Here is a 19,098-nt window from a genome sequence, read left to right on the forward strand (position 1 = left end):
TGGAAACCCTGGGAGGTTCCTCACTTTGTGACGTCCTGATCCATAGCTCAGTCGAGGACAGGGTTGCCTGTCCCCTAGTAATCTCCCTGCCTGAGCTGTTTGTGAAGCAGTCACAGACTGAGGGGCTCCCTCTGAGTTGGTTCAGCTTGAGCCCTTGTTACAGACACATGTTGCCACAGAGATGTCACTGGTTTTGCTAGTGTCCTCTTTCTTGTCACCAGATGACACTGCAGTGCCAGATTCTTTATCTCTGGTGCCTGAGGATTTTAAATCCTATCATGATCTATTGAGACAAATGGCTTTGACGGGTATTCAGACCGAGTTTAAGGAGAAAACGCATAAGTCAGTGGATATTCATTCTTCAGCTCCAGGGAGAATGTTTCACTTACAGGGAGAGTCAGTTTTGGAACCTACAAAGTCTCTGTGGAATACCTCCACATCCTTAACGCCTATTGTGAGGTGTACTGATAAAAGGCGGTATGTCCCCCAGGTAGGGTTTGTGTGGGTTTTTTCCTCACATCCAGCCTGTAATTCCCTTGTTGTGGCGGTGACAAACGAAAGACTGTGGCAGACTAGGTATAAATGCACACCAAAAGACGACAGTCTAAAAGGTTAGATTTGATGGGGGGAGAAATTTTTATTCAACCTCTTCATTACAAGATATGACTTAGTAAATTGCAACACTATGTCCAAGTTTACAGATGAGTTGCCAGAATCCTCCAAGGAAGAATTGAAGGCATTCGTTGCCCGAGGCTGTTTGGTGGGAAAGACTTCTTTGCAGTCGGCACTGAATGTAGCAGACCCTTTGTCCAGACTTTGGCCTCAGCTGTAATGATACCTCATGGCTGCAAGTTTATGGCATAGCTCCTGACATCCAACATAACATAGAGGTCCATTTTCATTTTCTAAGAAAACTGGTGAGACTTTACATTCATTTAAGGACTCTTGTGCTACTTTGCAGTCATTGGGAGATTTGTACCCTGGCCACAAAGAGACGTCATTATGGAGGTCACCAGCAATATCATTCATAGCAATGTTTCCAACAGTCATCCTACCCTGCTAGGCAGCTAGAGTTCCCTAGAAAGGAATGTAAATCACAGAGGAGAAAACCCCCTGGGTCCCATTTTAATCAGTCAGCTTGCTCTCTGCTAGTTTCAGGCAGGGAGCCTATTTGACTTGCATATCGAGAGGGGCATTCCAGTTGTGACAGTCTCACCATATCCCTTGAATTCAGGGACAGGCTGTTCAACTTCTGCAGTCCTTGGGAAACAACTACTGAGTCCTACGCACTGTGGGATCAGGTTATGCCATCCAACTTATGTTCATTTCCCATTCCTACCTCCCTACCCCACCCCTTTTCAGGGACATCTCTCATAAATCCAGACTCTGTGGACTTTGGGAACTACAGAGGAAGTTCCTCCTTCAGCATCAGCAAGAGGAATTCTATTTCCTGAGCCTCAAATCCAAGGGAGAGGTGAGATCTATTCTCAATCTTCCAGGTCTCAACAAACTAATGAAATATGAGATTCTGCATGGTAACCCTGGGTATAATCCCTCCCTACATTGGATCACAATTACCTGGTATATTGCTCTCAATCTTCAGGCTGCCTACTTCCATGTGGCAATTTTCCCAGTCCACAGGAAGTTTGAGATTTGTACTGGCAGGTCATCGTCATCAATTCAGTGCTCCCTTTGAGGCTAAGGATAGGCCAACACGTGACTCCTCTGCACGTCCAGTTCACCCGTCATCTCTTTGATCTAGGTCTGATTTTGAACAAAGGGAAGTCAACGTTAATGCCAGCACAAACCATAGAGTTTACTGGGGCCATGCTAGACTGTATGAGTTTGAAAGCTTTCCTGATGATTGAGAGACTTCAGGTAATTTGTCATCCATCTATGCCTCCAGCCTCACCCTTCAGCTACAATCTGCATATGCCTGAGATTGCTAGGGTATATGACAGCATGCACTTCCATAGTTCAGCACACAAAATTGCATTTTCATCCTTTTCAAGCCTGGTTTAAATTAAGTCTCTCTCCTGAATTGTCAGGTGATGGACAGCTTCGTAAGGATTCTACCAAAGATCCTGGATTCCCTAGAGTTGTGGAGAAATCAGAGCAACGTTTGCCAGGGTGTTCCCTTTGCCTGCCCTTCTCCAACCAGGACTACAGTTACTGTTGCATCCAAAGTGGGCTGCGGAGCACATCTAGGGTCATTAAAAGTTCAAGGTTTGGGGACCAAACAGGAAGCTTCTCTTCATATCAACATTCTGGAGCTTTGAGCCATTTAAAGTGAATGCCAGGCCTTTCGGACTGAAATCAGGTGCACAGCTGTTCATGTACTTACCAGTAATTCTACCGCAGTGTTCCACAGGGGGAACTCACTTCAACCAGCTTTTCCAGGAAGTGAAGTCTTTTTGGCACTTTTGCATCAAGGAGGATATTAGCCCCACAGTGGCACACTTACCCCATGCTCAGAATCAGTTAGCCAACCACCTCAGCAGAGTTTTCTTCCAGAATCATGAATGGTCCCTGAAGAACAAGGTGTTCAGAGATCGTGGTATTCAGCAATTGACCAGTTTTGCAACAAAAGACAACAAGAAATGCAGTCAGTTTTGGTCTGAGCTCTTTAAGCAATGCCTTTCATATAGGCTGGGGACCAGAGATGATGTATGCTTTCCCCCTGTTCCTGCTAATTCCTCAGTTTATCCTCAAACTGAAGTTGGATCATGTCACATTGATACTGTCTTAGCCAAACTGGTGTGATGAGTGTTGGTTCTTGGACTTTTTTTTTTTCTGTTCAGCCTTCCAGACCTTTTCACCTCCTCCCAAACCTTCTGACACAATATTTGGCATCCAATGCTGATCAGTCTGCATCTCTTGGCATGGATGCTGCATGTGTGATGTCCTGGATCATGAACCAAGACCGCTGCTGCATCCTGGCCTCCACCCAATGTCTGTCAAAACCTGGTGGTCCGAGAAGCTAGTAGGACTATAGCCTCAGCCAAGACATTACACACAGGAACCCTGATTGAAGGATCACCCAGCTCCACCAATTGGTCCAACCACACTATTTCAGGCTGAAGGAGGCACAGGAAGTCTGTCTGAGCAATAAGGTGATTTCCTGTTATGGCTGCATTGGACCCTGCTTATGCCTGTCTCTTTCACCTAACCCTGTTCCTGATTCCTGCTCTGGTCCGCTCCTGGCCTCTTACCTCTCTCTTTACATCTGTTCCCACCGTGCTCCTGTTCTGTGCTTTGATCCTCGTGTCTCCTCCAGTTCCTGCCCTTACGCCTCGTCTCCAATCAGTTACCAGTCCTGGCCTCTAACTTGTGACCTTGACTCTGGCTTGCCCCTCTGGTGATTGGCAGTTGACTCTGGTGCTGACCCTTGGCTTCACTCCCCACCCTGGACGTCTGCTCCACCCACTAGCCATGACTCCTGCTATGACTACTAGCCTGGACCACCTACATCCCATTCCATAACACATGGTTAGATGAGGAGGAAGAAAAATGCTCAGAAGCAGTGCAGTAGAAAGCTCTCTGCTAGGAGTACATATTTGGCCAAGTAGAAGCGTTTTTCAGTGTGGTCTCTAGCTCGAGGAATCCGGCCAAGGCTCCTTCATGACTTCTTGGATTATCTGTTGCATTTTAAGTCCTCAGGTCTGTCTCTTATGTTCGTTCAGGGGTCCACTTAGTGGCTATCTCGGTGTTCCACCTGCCAAGACAAAATTGACTTCCTTTGGATAACTGCCTTGTGGCTAGACTTTATTTTTTAAAGGTGGTGGTGGTGATCCCTACTTCCTGTTAAGAGCACTATTGTGAGACCATAATTGAATGCTGGCTGCCCTCACAGGACATCCATCTGAGCCCTTGGCAACCTGTTCTCTGTCCATTCTTTGACAAAAGACAGGTTTTTCTCATGGCAGGGCCTCTGCACATAGTTTTTCAAGAATAAGTTGGCCCTAAGGACATGTAAGAAAAGTTTTTCTAAAGTGATTTCAGTTTCACCTTAAACTATGTATTCGCGTGTAGTCTTTCCTAAACAGCCCTCGAATACAGAGGATTAGCACCTTCATACATTGGATGTGAGATTGTTTGTTTGGCATTCTATTTGGAAAGGACTGACCATTTCATTGTTCACCTTGGCTCTTTGTGTCTTACGCTGATTGGGTGAAGGGTCAGGTGGTTTCTGTGCAGACAATCTGCAGGTGGATTACTACTTATATTATGGCAGTATATGGAGTAGCTCAGTCCATCCCTCCACAAAGACTGGTAGCTCATTTGACAAGGGCCCAAGCGGCTTCAGTCGCATTCCTCAGCGTTTCTACATTGGACATTTGCAGAGCAGCTACCTGGTCTTCAGTGCAGCTATTACAACTGCATCTAGATCAGATGCAAACTTTGGAAAGGGAGTCCTGCGGTCGTTCTTTAGGTAGATGCTGAGCCCCACCTCCTTCAGTTACTGCTTGTAAATCACCTGAGTGGAATACACGTTCGCAACCACTCGAAGAAATAATGACCGTGACTTATCTGTTCTGTAACTTGTTGTTGTTTGAGATTTGGGTACAGATGTGTATTCCACGACCTACCTTCCATCCCCTCTGCATTGGAGTCTTTAGCCTTGGATTCCAGTGGGAGAGATCTGATGAGGGTGAGGTTGGTGCCACCCTTACATAGGCATAGGAACGTGACTGGGCCGAATGGCATGGAATATATGTCGGCACCCACATCTTGAAGAACAACAATTACAGTACAGGTAAGGAACCTTCTTTTGCATGTACAGCCTTAACTCTACCCTTTGTGTATATGAATTCTGGTAGTCTGTGATTGATAACTCTTCCCCTGATTACAATAAAATATATAGTTAAAAGACAAATTCTACCACCTTGGCTAAGGTCCTTTGAACCTTCTGAAGGCTATTGTCATTTACACCTGTGGCGGGTTCCCCCTGGGTGCCACCTGCAACTGGGGTACCACTGAGCCCCCTGACCCACCAGCCTGGGCTCCCTCTCACACTGCTGCTGTGGTAAGTTGCCAAGCTCTCCAAGATTGCTCTTTCGCCAGCATACACACAAGTAGGGACACACCCAGTGCAGTACTTACAGGCTGCTGAGGTCAGCTCTGCATTGGGAGGCTACAGCTAAGGAACTGACCAGCTGCTCAAAAGCACACCACCCTTTGGAGTGTAAACCCAAAATTATGCTGCCTTCCACTGTCCAGAGATCTGTACAGCATAAGCTCATGAAATTCACACACACACACACCCCTCCCCAATGTGGAGAGGAAATATGCAACAGTTTTCTGCCCCAAGATATAACTCTCCCACACTGGTTTGTGATAAAACAAAAACATATTTATTAACTACAGAAAGATAAAATTTAAGTGATTATAAGGGATAGCAAATAGATCAAAGCAGATTACCTAGCGAATAAACAAAAACACAATCTAAGCTTAGTATACTAAGGAAGTAGCAAATTCTCACCCAAAATAATTATTTAAGCCAACCTCAGGCTCTTAAGGAGCAAGCTGCACTTGCTTGCAGCTTAAAACCCCAAGTATTGCTTTCACAGGTGTGACAAAGCACTGTCCTTGCTTCCGTGGGTCCCACGTTTCCTGGCGGATTTCGCTAGCCTCAGAGGCTCATTGTGGCCCTCCACATAACCCTTCTTTCTCTAGAGACAAGGGTCACAGTCTACTGAGCCATTTTCATCATAAGCCAGCAAGGGAGGTGAGGAGAAGTTATCCTTCCTTGCACAGTCTCTGTTGTCTCCCAGTCTCGGTGATTAATCAGGGAGCAAAGGGGGGGGTGGGAGCCCGGGCCCAGGCCCACCCTCTACTCGGGTCTCCAGCCCAGGGACCATAATAGTATCAGCTATGGTAGCTGACCTTTTAGAAACATGACATGTAGAATTCCCTGGGCTGCTTCCCCCACAGCAGCCCTCACTTCCTCAAGCTCCACTTCACCCTTACCTCAGGGCCTCCTTCCTTGAGCCTGATATGGTGTGTACTATTCAGCCTCTCCAACAGCGCAACTTCCTTCCACAGCTCCTGACATGCACCCCCACTGACTGGCTGGGAGGCTTTTAACTAGTTTCAGCCAGCCCCCGATTGGCTTCAGGTGTCCCAATCAACCTAGCATTCTCCCTGCCTTCTGGAAAGTTCTTAATTGGCCCCAGGTATCTTAATTGACATGGAGCAGCTTCCATTTCACTTAACCTGGTACCAGGGATTCGTTTAGCCTGGAGCTAATATATCTATCTCCCACTACTTTTCTATAGCCCCATCTGGCCTTGCCCCGTCACACAGGCTAGAAATCCCTCTAGCCTGGGTCCAGCACCGCTGCTCCCCCCACCACCCCATCTCAGTCCTTGTTCCTTGTGTCCAAGAATCTCCTATGGGTAAGGAGTCAGTGAAGAACCCTGATGATGTCACTCCCCTGCCTCAAACAGCTTTTGCATATGGCAGGAACCCTTTGTCTCCCAGCTTGCTTCCCACACCTTTCAGTGGAAAAATGCTGGTATTCCAAGGAGACCAGTACCAGGTGATCTGGTCACATGCCCCTGTAGTGTCATAGCAGCCATGACTCGGAGGCTATTTGTAGCTTCATCAGGAAGGCTCCCTGGTGGGAGATTAGCATTTTCTTAGACCAGTTGTTCTGCTTAATGGTCCATTTGAGTTGAATGGGCCCTTCCCAGCCAGCCATCTAGACTGACAGTCTTTTGCCTAGTGGGCATTTCCCAGGTGTAAACACATTGGTAATAGATACATAGACAATATTCCTAACTTCAGATACCAAAATCATACTTGCATGCAAGTATGATAATCATATTCAGTAAATCATAACCTTTTCAGTGATATCTCACATGACCTATCTTGTATAAAATACATTGTAATTATGCCATACTCATATCACAATAACATTACTATGAAAAATATGGGGCATGGTGTCACACCACCTTCTAAGGATATTAGAGAGACAAGGAAGATGAAGTAATATCTTTTATTGGACCAACTTCTGATGGTGAGAGAGACATACTTTCACCAGAGCTCTTTGTAGTTCAAAAGCTTCTCTCTCTCTCTCCACCAAAAGTTGGTCCAATAAAAGATATTACCTTACCCACCTTGTCCCTAATATCCTGGGACTGACATGGCTACAACTACACATCTGCCAAGAATGTCATACTCAACCAGTATGCCCTCTCAATACATTTTACTTTACAGTTGGCTGTGCACATGGGCAGCCTTATTTAGTGGCACACTTAATGTGTACTGCAAATGTGCTGATTCTTATGCAGTTGTCAAGTGCTTTCAGTCAAATCAGAGCCAAGTTTCAAAGACAGTTCTTCATGATGGCTATTTCCATGCTGAATTGTTTTTTACCTTCCATGGTTTCAGTTAGTGTTGTCCAAAACAGTCATAAGAATTGTTTATAATGAGGAAAAATTGCATTTTGAAGTTAAAACTGAGACTTTAATTAATGGCAGTTGCCATTACACTAACATTGAATTTGTTGAAAACTCAGACTATTCACAAAAAGAAAAGGAGGACTTGTGGCACCTTAGAGACTAACCAATTTATTTGAGCATAAGCTTTCGTGAGCTACAGCTATTCAGCCTTTAATTTTTACCAGTCTGGATATTGCTTCATTGCACACCAATGTTCACAGAATATGCTTGCACTCTCAATACTGCCCTATTCCCTAGATAGTTTGGGGGGGTGGGAGGGAGCAGAAGCATATGTTGTTGTGTTGGCTCCACTTAAAGGATTGACTCACACTTGTCTTCCCATTTTCCATGTCTTTCCTTCTTTCACTCTTTTGGGTTCAAACAGGCAAAGAAAACAGTGTTAATGTTCTTTTATAGTAGCATTTCCTGTGGATGCCTGTTTCGAGGGCAGTGATGTACAGTAAAAGCTCAGTTTCGCTCTTTGCAGGTAACATTGTTCTATGCAGGAACACAGTACTGCTTTTCATCTCTGGCTGTCAGATTTTGTTGTCTAGAAAATGTCTGTTGCCTACCAAGTGGTTTGAGGTGTATGGACAGGGTGGGCTTTAAAATGTTCAGGGAGGTGTGAGCAGCAAACTTAACTGATTTTTAAATAAAAGAGCATGTAGGAGAATTTCCTTTTTCTCTTCTGTTCTTGAAAAGTGGCATTTGCTTTCCTATTTCCAGCAGTTGACAAGAACGTCTGAGGAACTGGGGGGGGCACATGATAGCATATATCACATTGGTAGATGTGAGGTGAACGAGCCTGATAGGGTGGCTGATGTGATTAGGTCCTATGATGGTGTCCCCTGAATAGATATGTGGACATAGTTGGTAACGGGCTTTGTTGCAAGGATAGGTTCCTGGGTTAGTGTTTTTGTTGTGTGGTGTGTGGTTGCTGGTGAGTATTTGCTTCAGGTTGGGGGGCTGTCTGTAAGCAAGGACTGGCCTGTCTCCCAAGATCTGTGAGAGTGATGGGCCATGTGCCAGCAATGCCCCTCTGCCATGTACATTGGTCAAACTGGACAGTCTCTATGTAAAAGAATAAATGGACACAAATCAGACGTCAAGAATTATAACAGTCAAAAACCAGTCAGAGAACACTTCAATCTCTTTGGTCACTCGATTACAGACCTAAAAGTGGCAATTCTTCAACAAAAAAATTCAAAAACAGACTCCCAACGAGAGACTGCTGAATTGGAATTAATTTGCAAACGGGAAACAATTAACTTCGGCTTGAATAAAGACTGGGAGTGGATGGGTCATTACACAAAGGAAAACTATTTCCCCATGTTTATTCCTCACCCTTTGCCCCCTCCTCCCCCAGTTCCTCAGACGTTCTTGTCAACTGCTGGAAATGGCCCACCTTGATCATCACTACAAAAGGTTCCACCTCCCCCCCCCCCCCCCCGCCGTCCCACCCTGCTCTGCTGCTGGTAATAGCTCACCTTACCTGATCACTCTCGTTACAGTGTGTATGGTAACACCCATTGTTTCATGTTCTCTATGTATATAAACCTCCCCACTGTATTTTCCACTGAATGCATCCGATGAAGTGAGCTGTAGCTCATGAATGCTTATGCTCAAATAAGTGTGTTAGTCTCTAAGGTGCCACAAGTACTCCTTTTCTTTTTATTGTTTTTTTTTGTTTGTTTGTTTGTTTGTTTTTGAGGAGGAAGAGGGGGAAAAACGTGAGAGGAAGAAGAGATATCCAACCTGTCCAACAGCAATGTGTCAGGAAGTGTGGGTGAATGCCCATGTCAGGAGAGGAGGGGAAAGGAACCACCATGTGTGGAAAAGTGGACTGTGGAGAGAAAAGAATACAGGAAATAGTTAAAAGGGGTGCAAGAGGGAAGAAACAACATAGCAAACAGAAATGGGGCAGGGGCTAAAGGATAATAGGAAAGCAAATGCCACTTTTCAAGAACAAGAGAGAAAAAGGAAATTCTCCTACATGCTCTTTTATTTAAAATTCAATCAGTTAAGTTTGCTGCTCACACCTCCCTGAACATTTTAAAGCCCACCCTGTCCATACACCTCAAACCACTTGGTAGGCAATAGACATTTTCTAGACAACAAAATCTGACAGCCAGAGATGAAAAGCAGTACTGTGTTCCTGCATAGAACAATGTTACCTACAAAGAGTGAAACTGAGCTATTTACTGTACATCACTGCCCTCGAAACAGGCATCCACAGGAAATGCTACTATAAAAGAACATTAACACTGTTTTCTTTGCCTGTTTGAACCCAAAAGAGTGAAAGAAGGAAAGACATGGAAAATGGGAAGACAAGTGTGAGTCAATCCTTTAAGTGGAGCCAACACAACAACATATGCTTCTGCTCCCTCCCACCCCCCCAAACTATCTAGGGAATAGGGCAGTATTGAGAGTGCAAGCATATTCTGTGAACATTGGTGTGCAATGAAGCAATATCCAGACTGGTAAAAATTAAAGGCTGAATAGCTGTAGCTCACGAAAGCTTATGCTCAAATAAATTGGTTAGTCTCTAAGGTGCCACAAGTCCTCCTTTTCTTTTTGCGGATACAGACTAACACGGCTGCTACTCTGAGGGAAAAAAAAAACAAAAACCAATATTGCCATTCTAGGGAGAGAAGCAAAGGAGCTAATGAGGGCAGTTTACAAAGAAATATATATTTTGAGAATAAGAAAAAGATTAAATTGTAGGTAAAATATGATGAACTCAATATGGTCCTGTTCAAGTAATTTAGAAAAGTCACTTGTTTCACAGAGGATCATTTTTAACTCTTTCTAGTGGTGACTACGAATAAACAACTAAGGGGCTTCCACCTTTGGATATTTTAGGATCCTCTTGCAGGTGCCATTTTACTGTCTTAATGTGTAGTCCAAAATCCAGCTTGTTTGCATTAATATTCTAATATCTATTTCTCTTCTGTTAAAGTGTTCGTTAGCTAGGGACCATTTGGTTTAATAGTGTCCAGTATTGTAGTCATGGGAGCTATAGAAATGTGTATATAATACAACTCCTTTATTACCTAACTTCTCATTCAATGCCCTTTTGTCCATGATGGCAAACTTTAATATTTCAAAGAAACAGTTGTCTGTACTTGATTCTGATGTGAATCAATACTTTTCTGCCTTTTTCTGCAGGCTCTCGTGAAGCATGTCCAGTCAAAAGGATACCCTAATGAACGTTTTGAACTTCTCACCAATTTCCCTCGAAGGAAGCTTTCTCATCTGGACTATGACATCACATTGCAGGAGGCTGGCCTGTGCCCTCAAGAGACTGTCTTTGTGCAGGAAAGGAATTAGCACCAAGGCCTGAGCTCTCCCAGCCTCCCTCCCCTCCTCTTCTTTGCCTGTGATACCAATGCACTAAGTATGCAGCTGGGCTCATGGGATCATCGAGCTGAAATCAGACAGGCAGGCATTTGCCACATCTCCCTCTTCTTCCTTTCTCCTAGTTTTGTGACCAAATGAAAATGCTAAGATATGAGCTTTCCCAGCTTTGGCCTTGGAAAAATCATGCGCTAATTGTGGAGGAACATGCCTCCTACAACTGCACATCCCTTTCTCAGAATAAGAGGGTAGTCTGTGCATCCAACATGCTGGGGTTCGGGATGGCCATAACAAACAAATATTTCTCACCGCTACCCCTAAAAGAAAAATCTATTTTGTTAATATATTTTATTTTTATTGAGAAATACCATGCAGCTAGGCACTGAATTGTCTCTCTGCACAGAGAAATTGTAATTTGCAGTAGAATTTTTCTTCGTTTTGGTTTTCTACACAAAAGGTCTCCATTAACCTTACAGCCTCGTGAGGATCCCTTGTCATGTCCTCTGCAGAATACTGATTTGCTGGAAGGATGTGGTGTGAGCTGTGTTTAACAATTCAGGTTGGGGCAGCTTGGTAGATTACACATGCATATTTTTCTCTCTCTTCCTGCTGACGAGGTGGCATCTTGTTTTAAGTGAGGGTTGACCTGCCAGTGGATTTGGCAGATATTTAGCATGCCTGATATGGGAATTGGATGCTTGATCTGGAGCTGAAACCTGCTGTTTTCATAGTTAGAACTTACCCCTCCAGAATCTATTCTCTTATTCCAAAACATGGCCTCTTTGTTGTCAGGACTTCATTGGTGGTGGGATATTGTAAGAATCTCAAACAAAAACTTTTGCCATCGTACAATTTAAAAACTAATTTGATTCTCTGTTTCCTAGGTAATTCACTTTCTTGGGGCAATAGGGCATTCACAAAGCAGTCAGGCTATAAGATAAGTAGGCTCTAGTGCTGAGGTTCCTTTTTATTATAAATTGTAAAAAACTGTCATTGATAGACATCCCACTAATTTAGAATGATCATTTTATTGGGTCACATCATCAGGGTGACTTGAACTCTCTGTTATCCCACTTCCTAATTGGAACTGCAGTGAAATATATAGAATTGTATCTGTAACAAAAGTTTTGAGTTGTGTAAAGCAACGGTAACTAACTCATGTCAGTATGATTCGGGCTTTACATCGTTCAAAGCTATAAAAACTGTTAGTGTAAGCCATACGTACATTATGACTAAGGAATCAGTTAGCCAAACATATAATGCAACGTACAGTGCATCCAAATGGCTTTCTGCACCATGTACTCTCCTTTGTCCTCAGATACTTTACCCTGAGTCTGAGCACAATCGTGTTCAAGGATTTACAGAAGACTGCAGTGAGACAAAACCATTTCATTGCTAACTCATCCTTTTACAGAAACTGGTGCTGATCCAGGGTGCTCTTTTGTAACTGATAGTTTGTGTTCGCGTATTCTGTATTTGTGGAGGAAAACAAGCTGCTTCACGTTGGACATAAAAATACAGGTAGGGTTAACTTGAGAATCAGACAAAACTGGCAGTTTTTATAGGGTGAAAGATTAGTGTGCCCCCCCCGGGCAATTTTGCTTCATTGTGTTTGTCAGGAAATCTTATCTCCTGGCATCAGTGTCAAAGAAAAGAATTAATGCTGGCAATAACTATTTCCAAGCCAGAAAAGAATCCTCTGAGTGGATGGCTAGGAATATTATGTGGGATAAAACTTTTCAAGATACTTTTGCCTTTAATTTCACTCCAGGCTGCATTCCTGCATTAGAAGATGTTACATGGGAAATCATGGTGATTACCCAGTTTATTCCTTGTGGGTCTTTGCAAGCTAACTGTCCTTTGCCCTTAAAACTGTGAATTCTTATATATAATTTATAAGTATATTTATACAATGCTTTACAAATGGATCATTTGACTAAAAGCATTCACATTGATACCACTTTTTGAGTTCTGTTCCAGGATACAAAAGCCAATTCTGATCTCCATTCCCTGTCTAGTTGTCGAGTCACATCAAAGGTGACGTGTTGAGACTCTAAAGTGATAACTGGTCATTATCAGCATTGTTCTCAAAGGGAACTATTCCTCCGCTATACTGACCCGAGAAAGAGAACTGCAACAATCAAAGAGAAAGGGAGGGCACTGGTGGTTGTGGGAGAAGGAAAAATGGTGCTTCTAGAATGGAGGATCCTCTGAACCACAAAATACCCAATTCAGACTTGGCCGCATAGGGAGCGGTGTAGTGGTAGCCTGTATCATTTAGTTCTAAATGCTTTCCTGGGCTCCCAAGGGCTAATTGAAATGATTAACTCTGACACTTGTGTGCATGAATCTGTTTGCACCTTCCCAACTGGTGAATATCTGAAGAATTTGAGGTTTAAGAGCACCAAGATTTAGTATCTAGCATTTATCCATGGGCTTTTCCTTGTGCACTAAATTGATTGATTTAAGGCTGCAAGTTTCTGTGGCTCTCCCCTGATGCCCCTTTATGTACATGGGAGTGGGGGCCTTGGCAGTTCCACTAACTCTTGTGTTAAATTATTTCTGTTTGGTGGGGGGACGCTGATTGTTCAAAGCAATATTCTGATTGGGTAGTTGGTCCTTTTTGACATCATACACTCTCAGCTATGATCTCCCTAAATAATTCTGTACACACTTTACATTGAATGGATGGAGGGGAACTTCTCTTTCGAAACCCCATTCTTAATTACATTTTGACTTTAGCTGCAAGGCAGCCAAAAGCCATAAAAGCTCCTTTTTATTTTCTCTTCCTGCTTAGTTGCAAGGAGCTAGACTCTCTTATATTGGCCATCTTGCATTAAAAAGCTGAATTTAGAGTCCTGAACCAGCTTTTAAGTCAGCTTTGTTATGTTAAAAGCTTGCCCACCCACCTCTCAAGCAGTCTGGTCTGGCAGGGAAGCAATAATTATACTTTGAGAAGAAGCCACTTATGCTTTTTAGTGGTGGAGGTATGGAAAGAAAATCTGCCTCTTACCCAGTCTGGCAGTGGTGCTTAGCACTAGATTTTTAGCATAATGTAAGCTGAATTGGGAGCCTGCAGCTTGCTCCCAGTTCATTTTTAAGCAAATGACATTTTTCAAAAGAGCCTAGCTGTTGGACAAGGAGGAAGGTGAGGGATTTCAGTTGTCCACTGCCATTTCCTTCTACTCCATCTCCTTCCCCAACTGTACTTTAACTACTGGATAATGAATTTCTATACATTTTCATATTCCTCCAGTGATCACTAATCTCCCAAACTTATTTTCATGATTTTAAGAAGTTGAAAGTAGCCATTGGCGAGAAACTGATGAAGAAAGGCAGCTCAGCTCACTGGGTTGGAGATCTGAAGAGACAAGATGTCAAAACTCCAGGGAACCTGAAAGGGAGGAAAATACAACAATAAATATATCCATAACATAGTACTTTCTCTTGTGCTGTGAACAATAGTAGAAAGGTATTTGGTGGATTAAACCCCATTCCCCAAAGAAACTGGCTTCTAATGTTTTTTGATTTGGCTTTTTTTGAGACGTTCAGAGTGGCATGGGTCCTTAATTTTAAGTATCTGAAGCTGAGGTGGTGATCACTTATTGTACCAGTGCACACCCATTGAGAATTTTTCCTCTTAGAAAAGCAAGCTAGCTACCCGACTTAGGTACACAGAAGGTTCAAAGATATGAAATACTTCCTGCACTATGGCTATTTCCAGTGACTTCATTTAACACTATGAGTAGGTCCTGGCAATTGGGGGGTGAATGGCTGACTGGTCATGGACTAAAACGTGATCTTTGTGCCAGGCCCTGGTAGCTTGTCTCTTCCCTTCCCAAGAAGTGGTTAGTGCTTGTTCTGGTTGGGTCCTTTATCTTTCAGTTCTCTGCATCTCTGCCAAAGTCCCAAGTTTCCCCTTATGCACATCTGTCTTTTTAAGACCCCCACTGCAAACATCAACTACGCAGTATGGCTAAAGCATTGTAGTTCGGACTCCCAAGAGTCAGTAAGTGGCCAGAGAGGCTCCTGTTAAGAGAAATCTTCTCTCCTCAGTCTGAACCTTCATGCATTGCCTCTGACAAACCTAGTCTTAAAAGGCTGGAGGAGTGAGACTGGGAATCTAACCTGGGATTTACATAGAACAGAGCTTTGGCTGACAGGAATGTAAGCTAGCCTGGTCAGAGGTTTTTTGTATTGACACAGAAGGCGCCCTGTAAACAACAACTTTGTCAAATTGTTTCATGACACTGAGACTGTGATGCGCATTACTTTGGAGTGGGCTGGGGAAAGGTCTCATGTTAGTTGCAAGGGAAAGTGGTGATCTAAGGGCTAGCAAAACAAATGTTTGGAAGTGGACATGCTGTGTAGCTTCATGCAAGACCCTTAACCTAAATGACTGCGTAGTTTGGTCTTACTAATGGGTGCTACTTTGTGGATCTGTCATGAAGAGTACTAGGGAGTAGAGATGTGTTTATAGAATGGGAGTCCGTATCCTTGGCAGATACGGGAGGGAATAGCCATCTCCATCCTCTCAGATTAATAGTATTTCAAACTCTTATGTTTTGATTTGTAGCTCCTTTCTTTTAAAAGGAGCAGTTTGTCCCATGTGTTCCATTTGTCTTGTTTTGCTCTCCGACTCGTTAATTCCTTGAAAATTAATCACGAGTATAACAGTTAATCATGACTAGGAGTAGGACGTGTATAGTAGCTTCATAAACATCAGATCAAGAGAGCATCGGTTTAAAGGATTGATACTAGCTCATCCCTACCGTGGAGGAATTTGAGATGTGTGACTCCCAGGATACTGGGAGCCTTGGCCGTCTTTATAGTCATCTCCACTCCCCTGTGGAGCGAGCGATCACCACTATGCTAGGTTTTCAGACACAGCATATAGTAAAGCAAGCTGACCGAAAGCTTCAACCTTGCAACATGCTCTGTCCAGAGAAGGCAGTGAGGGCCTGAGCAAAAGCCACTGGGAGTCTTTTCACTGACTTCAGTGAACTTTGAATTAGGACTTAAAAGATTGGTATTGTACACTCACATCCTAAGCTTTACTTCTGGAAGCACATTGCACTCCCTTGTAAATCAGCAAACGTGCTTGTACTCTCTTTTTGAAATTATGTCTAATAGCCTTGTAATTACAGGCTTTTACAGTCTTTAAAGTGTTATTAAACTATAGTAACACAATATAGTGTTACAAAGGGTGTCAGAGTTATCAGGAGTTGTTTAAACAGCATTTCCTTAGCTGTGGTACATCAAAGCTTTTCAGAAAGAACCAAATCTGCTAGTCTGTTAGTACACTAGAATGAAAAACTTTGGGGGGTGGGAGGTGCAATCCATTCCTAACCAGTGTGGATAGTTGAATAGAAATTTAGGTGCCTGTAATTTGTTAGTATTAGTGTTGTAAATACACTCAAGTGCATATAATTCTGCATTTTTCATCTGAGACACAGTAATGCATACAAACCTCTATTTCTGCTATCACGGTTTATGCAGTTGCTAGAAACCATCTGATGAAATACATTCTTGCCTCACACTGGTGCACATTTTAAAAACTAGCAGATTTAACAAAACCCTCTCTGTCTTTCTGTTTCAGTAGACTTACCCACATAGTTGTGCAGACTGCAGTTAAAATGGGATTTATAGACTGAAAGAAATAGCTCATTGCAATGTTCCATATTCTCATTGTTACTTCCCCATAATATTTATGCATTTTACAGAAGTTTGAATGAGCTACATAACTGACAGCACTAAGTCCTCAGTCTGCTCAGAATACAGCTTTGTTTTAAGAGTATAATTGACAAAGATCCTGAAATTCTAAAAAAAATTTAAAAAAAAATCCCAGATTGCCCTTCAATAGCAATATTGGCCTTGTATGTCTGATACTACTGTAGTGAGAACTCATTTTTGTTATCAAACCAAACAGATTAAATATACCAACAGTTGGGTACCAGTAGAGTATAACTAACAATAACTACCTTTCACCTTTTCTGTTCTGAGTGTTTGATCTGTAGTGCTCAAACAGAACTGCATATGTAGCTATGTGGTACAGCCTAGTGGATTCCCAGTTGAGTGGTGTATGACCTTTGCAATCAGTACTGTGCATGACTAGTTAGTGACAGTGATTATTAGAATGTAACCTTTGGAGTAAGAAGTCCGTTTCTCTATTTGTTGTGTTTGCTCTTCCCAGCTGGAGTGCTGGGTCCACTAGCACTGAAAGACCATGAAAGTTTGATCTACAAATCATCACTTTTCTAGGAGGGAAATAAGGCACCATGTGAGAGAACTCATTGGTCTTCTATCCTTATTCCAGATGCCAAACAGTGTAAAGATGAATACAAATAGACAAGTGATTAATGCTATTCATGTATTGAGGTTAGCTGAGGATTTGTTACAGAGACTTTTTGGGGTGAAACTGGATGTATCCTTTGAGACGTCCCTTTAGCAGTTATCCTTGTAGTGGCTTTGTGGACTATATACTAACTGTTTTTCCCCCCACTCTTCTTGCCTAATTCAGCAGCTCTGCTGAATCAGTTTGCATCATTTCTTAGATTTTTCACCCTTTCTTTTACCAAGCTAGTAGTTAACACAGTGACGCAGTCCAGGGCATGGAGGTGTATGGACATGCTTTGGCTATATTAAGTATAAATACTGACAGCCGTCAGTCACATGAAGTATAGATAGGCATGCCTTTGTCATGCTGTGTTAACATTTCTGATTATGCTATTTTTTTAAAAAGCAACCTTCCCCTGTTATATAAAGGCTAGGATGTTCTTTTTTAATCAACTCAAAACTGGGTAAAGTATTGACCCATATAAATGTGCCAGACACCTACCTGAGTTGGAATTTTCATTAATCTCCAGATTCTAACTAGTTCCTCTGCAAATTAATCAGAACAGATTTTGACAACTGCTGTTGAAATCTGTGCACATTACTGCTACAGGCATTCTAAAATAATTATTTTACAAGGATTTTTCCCTTGTATGCCAGAAAAGTGCTCAATTTTATTCCAGCTCAGTTATGATCTGCTGTTTGCTTTTTGAGCATGTGAGATTAATAGACGCAGCCTTGGGTAATACAGGAGAATTTTATTTGAATCTCTTAATAGTTAGCTGTGAGATCACTTGCAGTGTCTATCCAGTCCCAATAAAAATGGCCATACTGGCTTTTTATTGAAGAATGCAGCACTTAGTGTCACTGTCTTATGCCTTAAATTGCCTCACTTTTATCATCTACCATTATGCAAAAATACATTAATAATTATAGAAATTCTGGTCTTGGTCACTGTCAGTTGTCATTATTTCCACCAATACACCTTCAGTACGGAAGAGAGTAATAATCCTGTATCTTTTAATTGTTTAAAGGTATAGGAACTTTTGAGTCGTAAGAGGATACAATATAAACGTAGATGAAGGAGGGGGATGAGGTGCTATCTTATAGAACAGCTTTAATTGACAAAAATCTGAGTCAAACTCAATTGAGTCTAAGAAGTGTAGTGTCTAACCAGGCACATCGTGCACTCTGATACAATACGTTGTTTGTTTATGGGGTTGGGTCCTCCAGTTGATAAACGTAGTTTTTAACTGTGCAAAATTGTGACTTTGCCTGTCATTTTGTACAGCAGCAATTTTCTTTAATTATGATGCAACTAAGTGGGAGGAGGAGAAGTCTTCGGAAGATTTCAGCTCACTGTGCTGGGAGGGAGCAAACTCAAGGAAACCTCTCTAATCGATATAAACAACTGCTGCATTTTTTTATAAATATATGTAAATGTCCTATTGTAATATTTGATCCTGGAAATAAAACAAACTGTTTTCAGTAGCTTCATCTTTTGTTTTTTTAGTGGGAATGGTCATGACCCTAGGCTATGTATGGAGCTCCTGCATTTTCATCAGTTGACAGAATTTTATCTCATTGGGTACATGTACGCAGCAATAAAAGACCTGCAGCATCCAGTCTTGGAGCCAAGGTCAGACGACACGGGCTTGCAGGGCTTGGGCAACAGGGCTAAAAGAAGCAGTGTAGACATTCAGGCTTGGGCTGGAGCCTAGGCTCTGACACCCCAAAAGGGGGAAGCTCTCAGTACCTGGCCTCCAGCCCGAGCCCAGTTGGCTACACCAGTGGTTCTCAACTTGTGGACTGCTTGCGGCCAGTCAGCACACAGCTGCGGCTCCAAATGACATCCTCAGGGCCATACAGGTAGTATATATATTGTGTGGATGTGGCCCACATAACAAAGTCAGAGCTGCATATCCAACCCACAATGGTAAACCGGTTGAGAACCACTGGTCAA

At 42.7% G+C, this 19,098-nt stretch overlaps 1 protein-coding gene across 2 annotated transcripts in view; it reads left to right on the forward strand.

The window, feature by feature from the left end:
• Nucleotides 1-18,626, forward strand: part of UBXN7 (UBX domain protein 7) — a 55,698-nt gene extending 37,072 nt beyond the window's left edge. Inside the window, exons 11-12 of one of the 2 annotated variants that reach the window (XR_013347064.1) lie at nucleotides 10,614-12,323; nucleotides 14,098-18,626. Coding sequence is in view for 1 of the 2 variants with exons in the window: in XM_077825879.1 (XP_077682005.1) it covers nucleotides 10,614-10,775 (162 nt within the window). In the remaining variant the exon portion in view is untranslated. Of the gene's footprint in view, nucleotides 1-10,613 lie in introns of both variants that reach the window. The other variant, XM_077825879.1, reaches the window with a different exon arrangement.
• Nucleotides 18,627-19,098: the final 472 nt, after the last annotated feature.

Source organism: Eretmochelys imbricata, chromosome 9, assembly GCF_965152235.1.
Source record: "Eretmochelys imbricata isolate rEreImb1 chromosome 9, rEreImb1.hap1, whole genome shotgun sequence".
Classification (NCBI taxonomy): domain Eukaryota; kingdom Metazoa; phylum Chordata; order Testudines; family Cheloniidae; genus Eretmochelys; species Eretmochelys imbricata.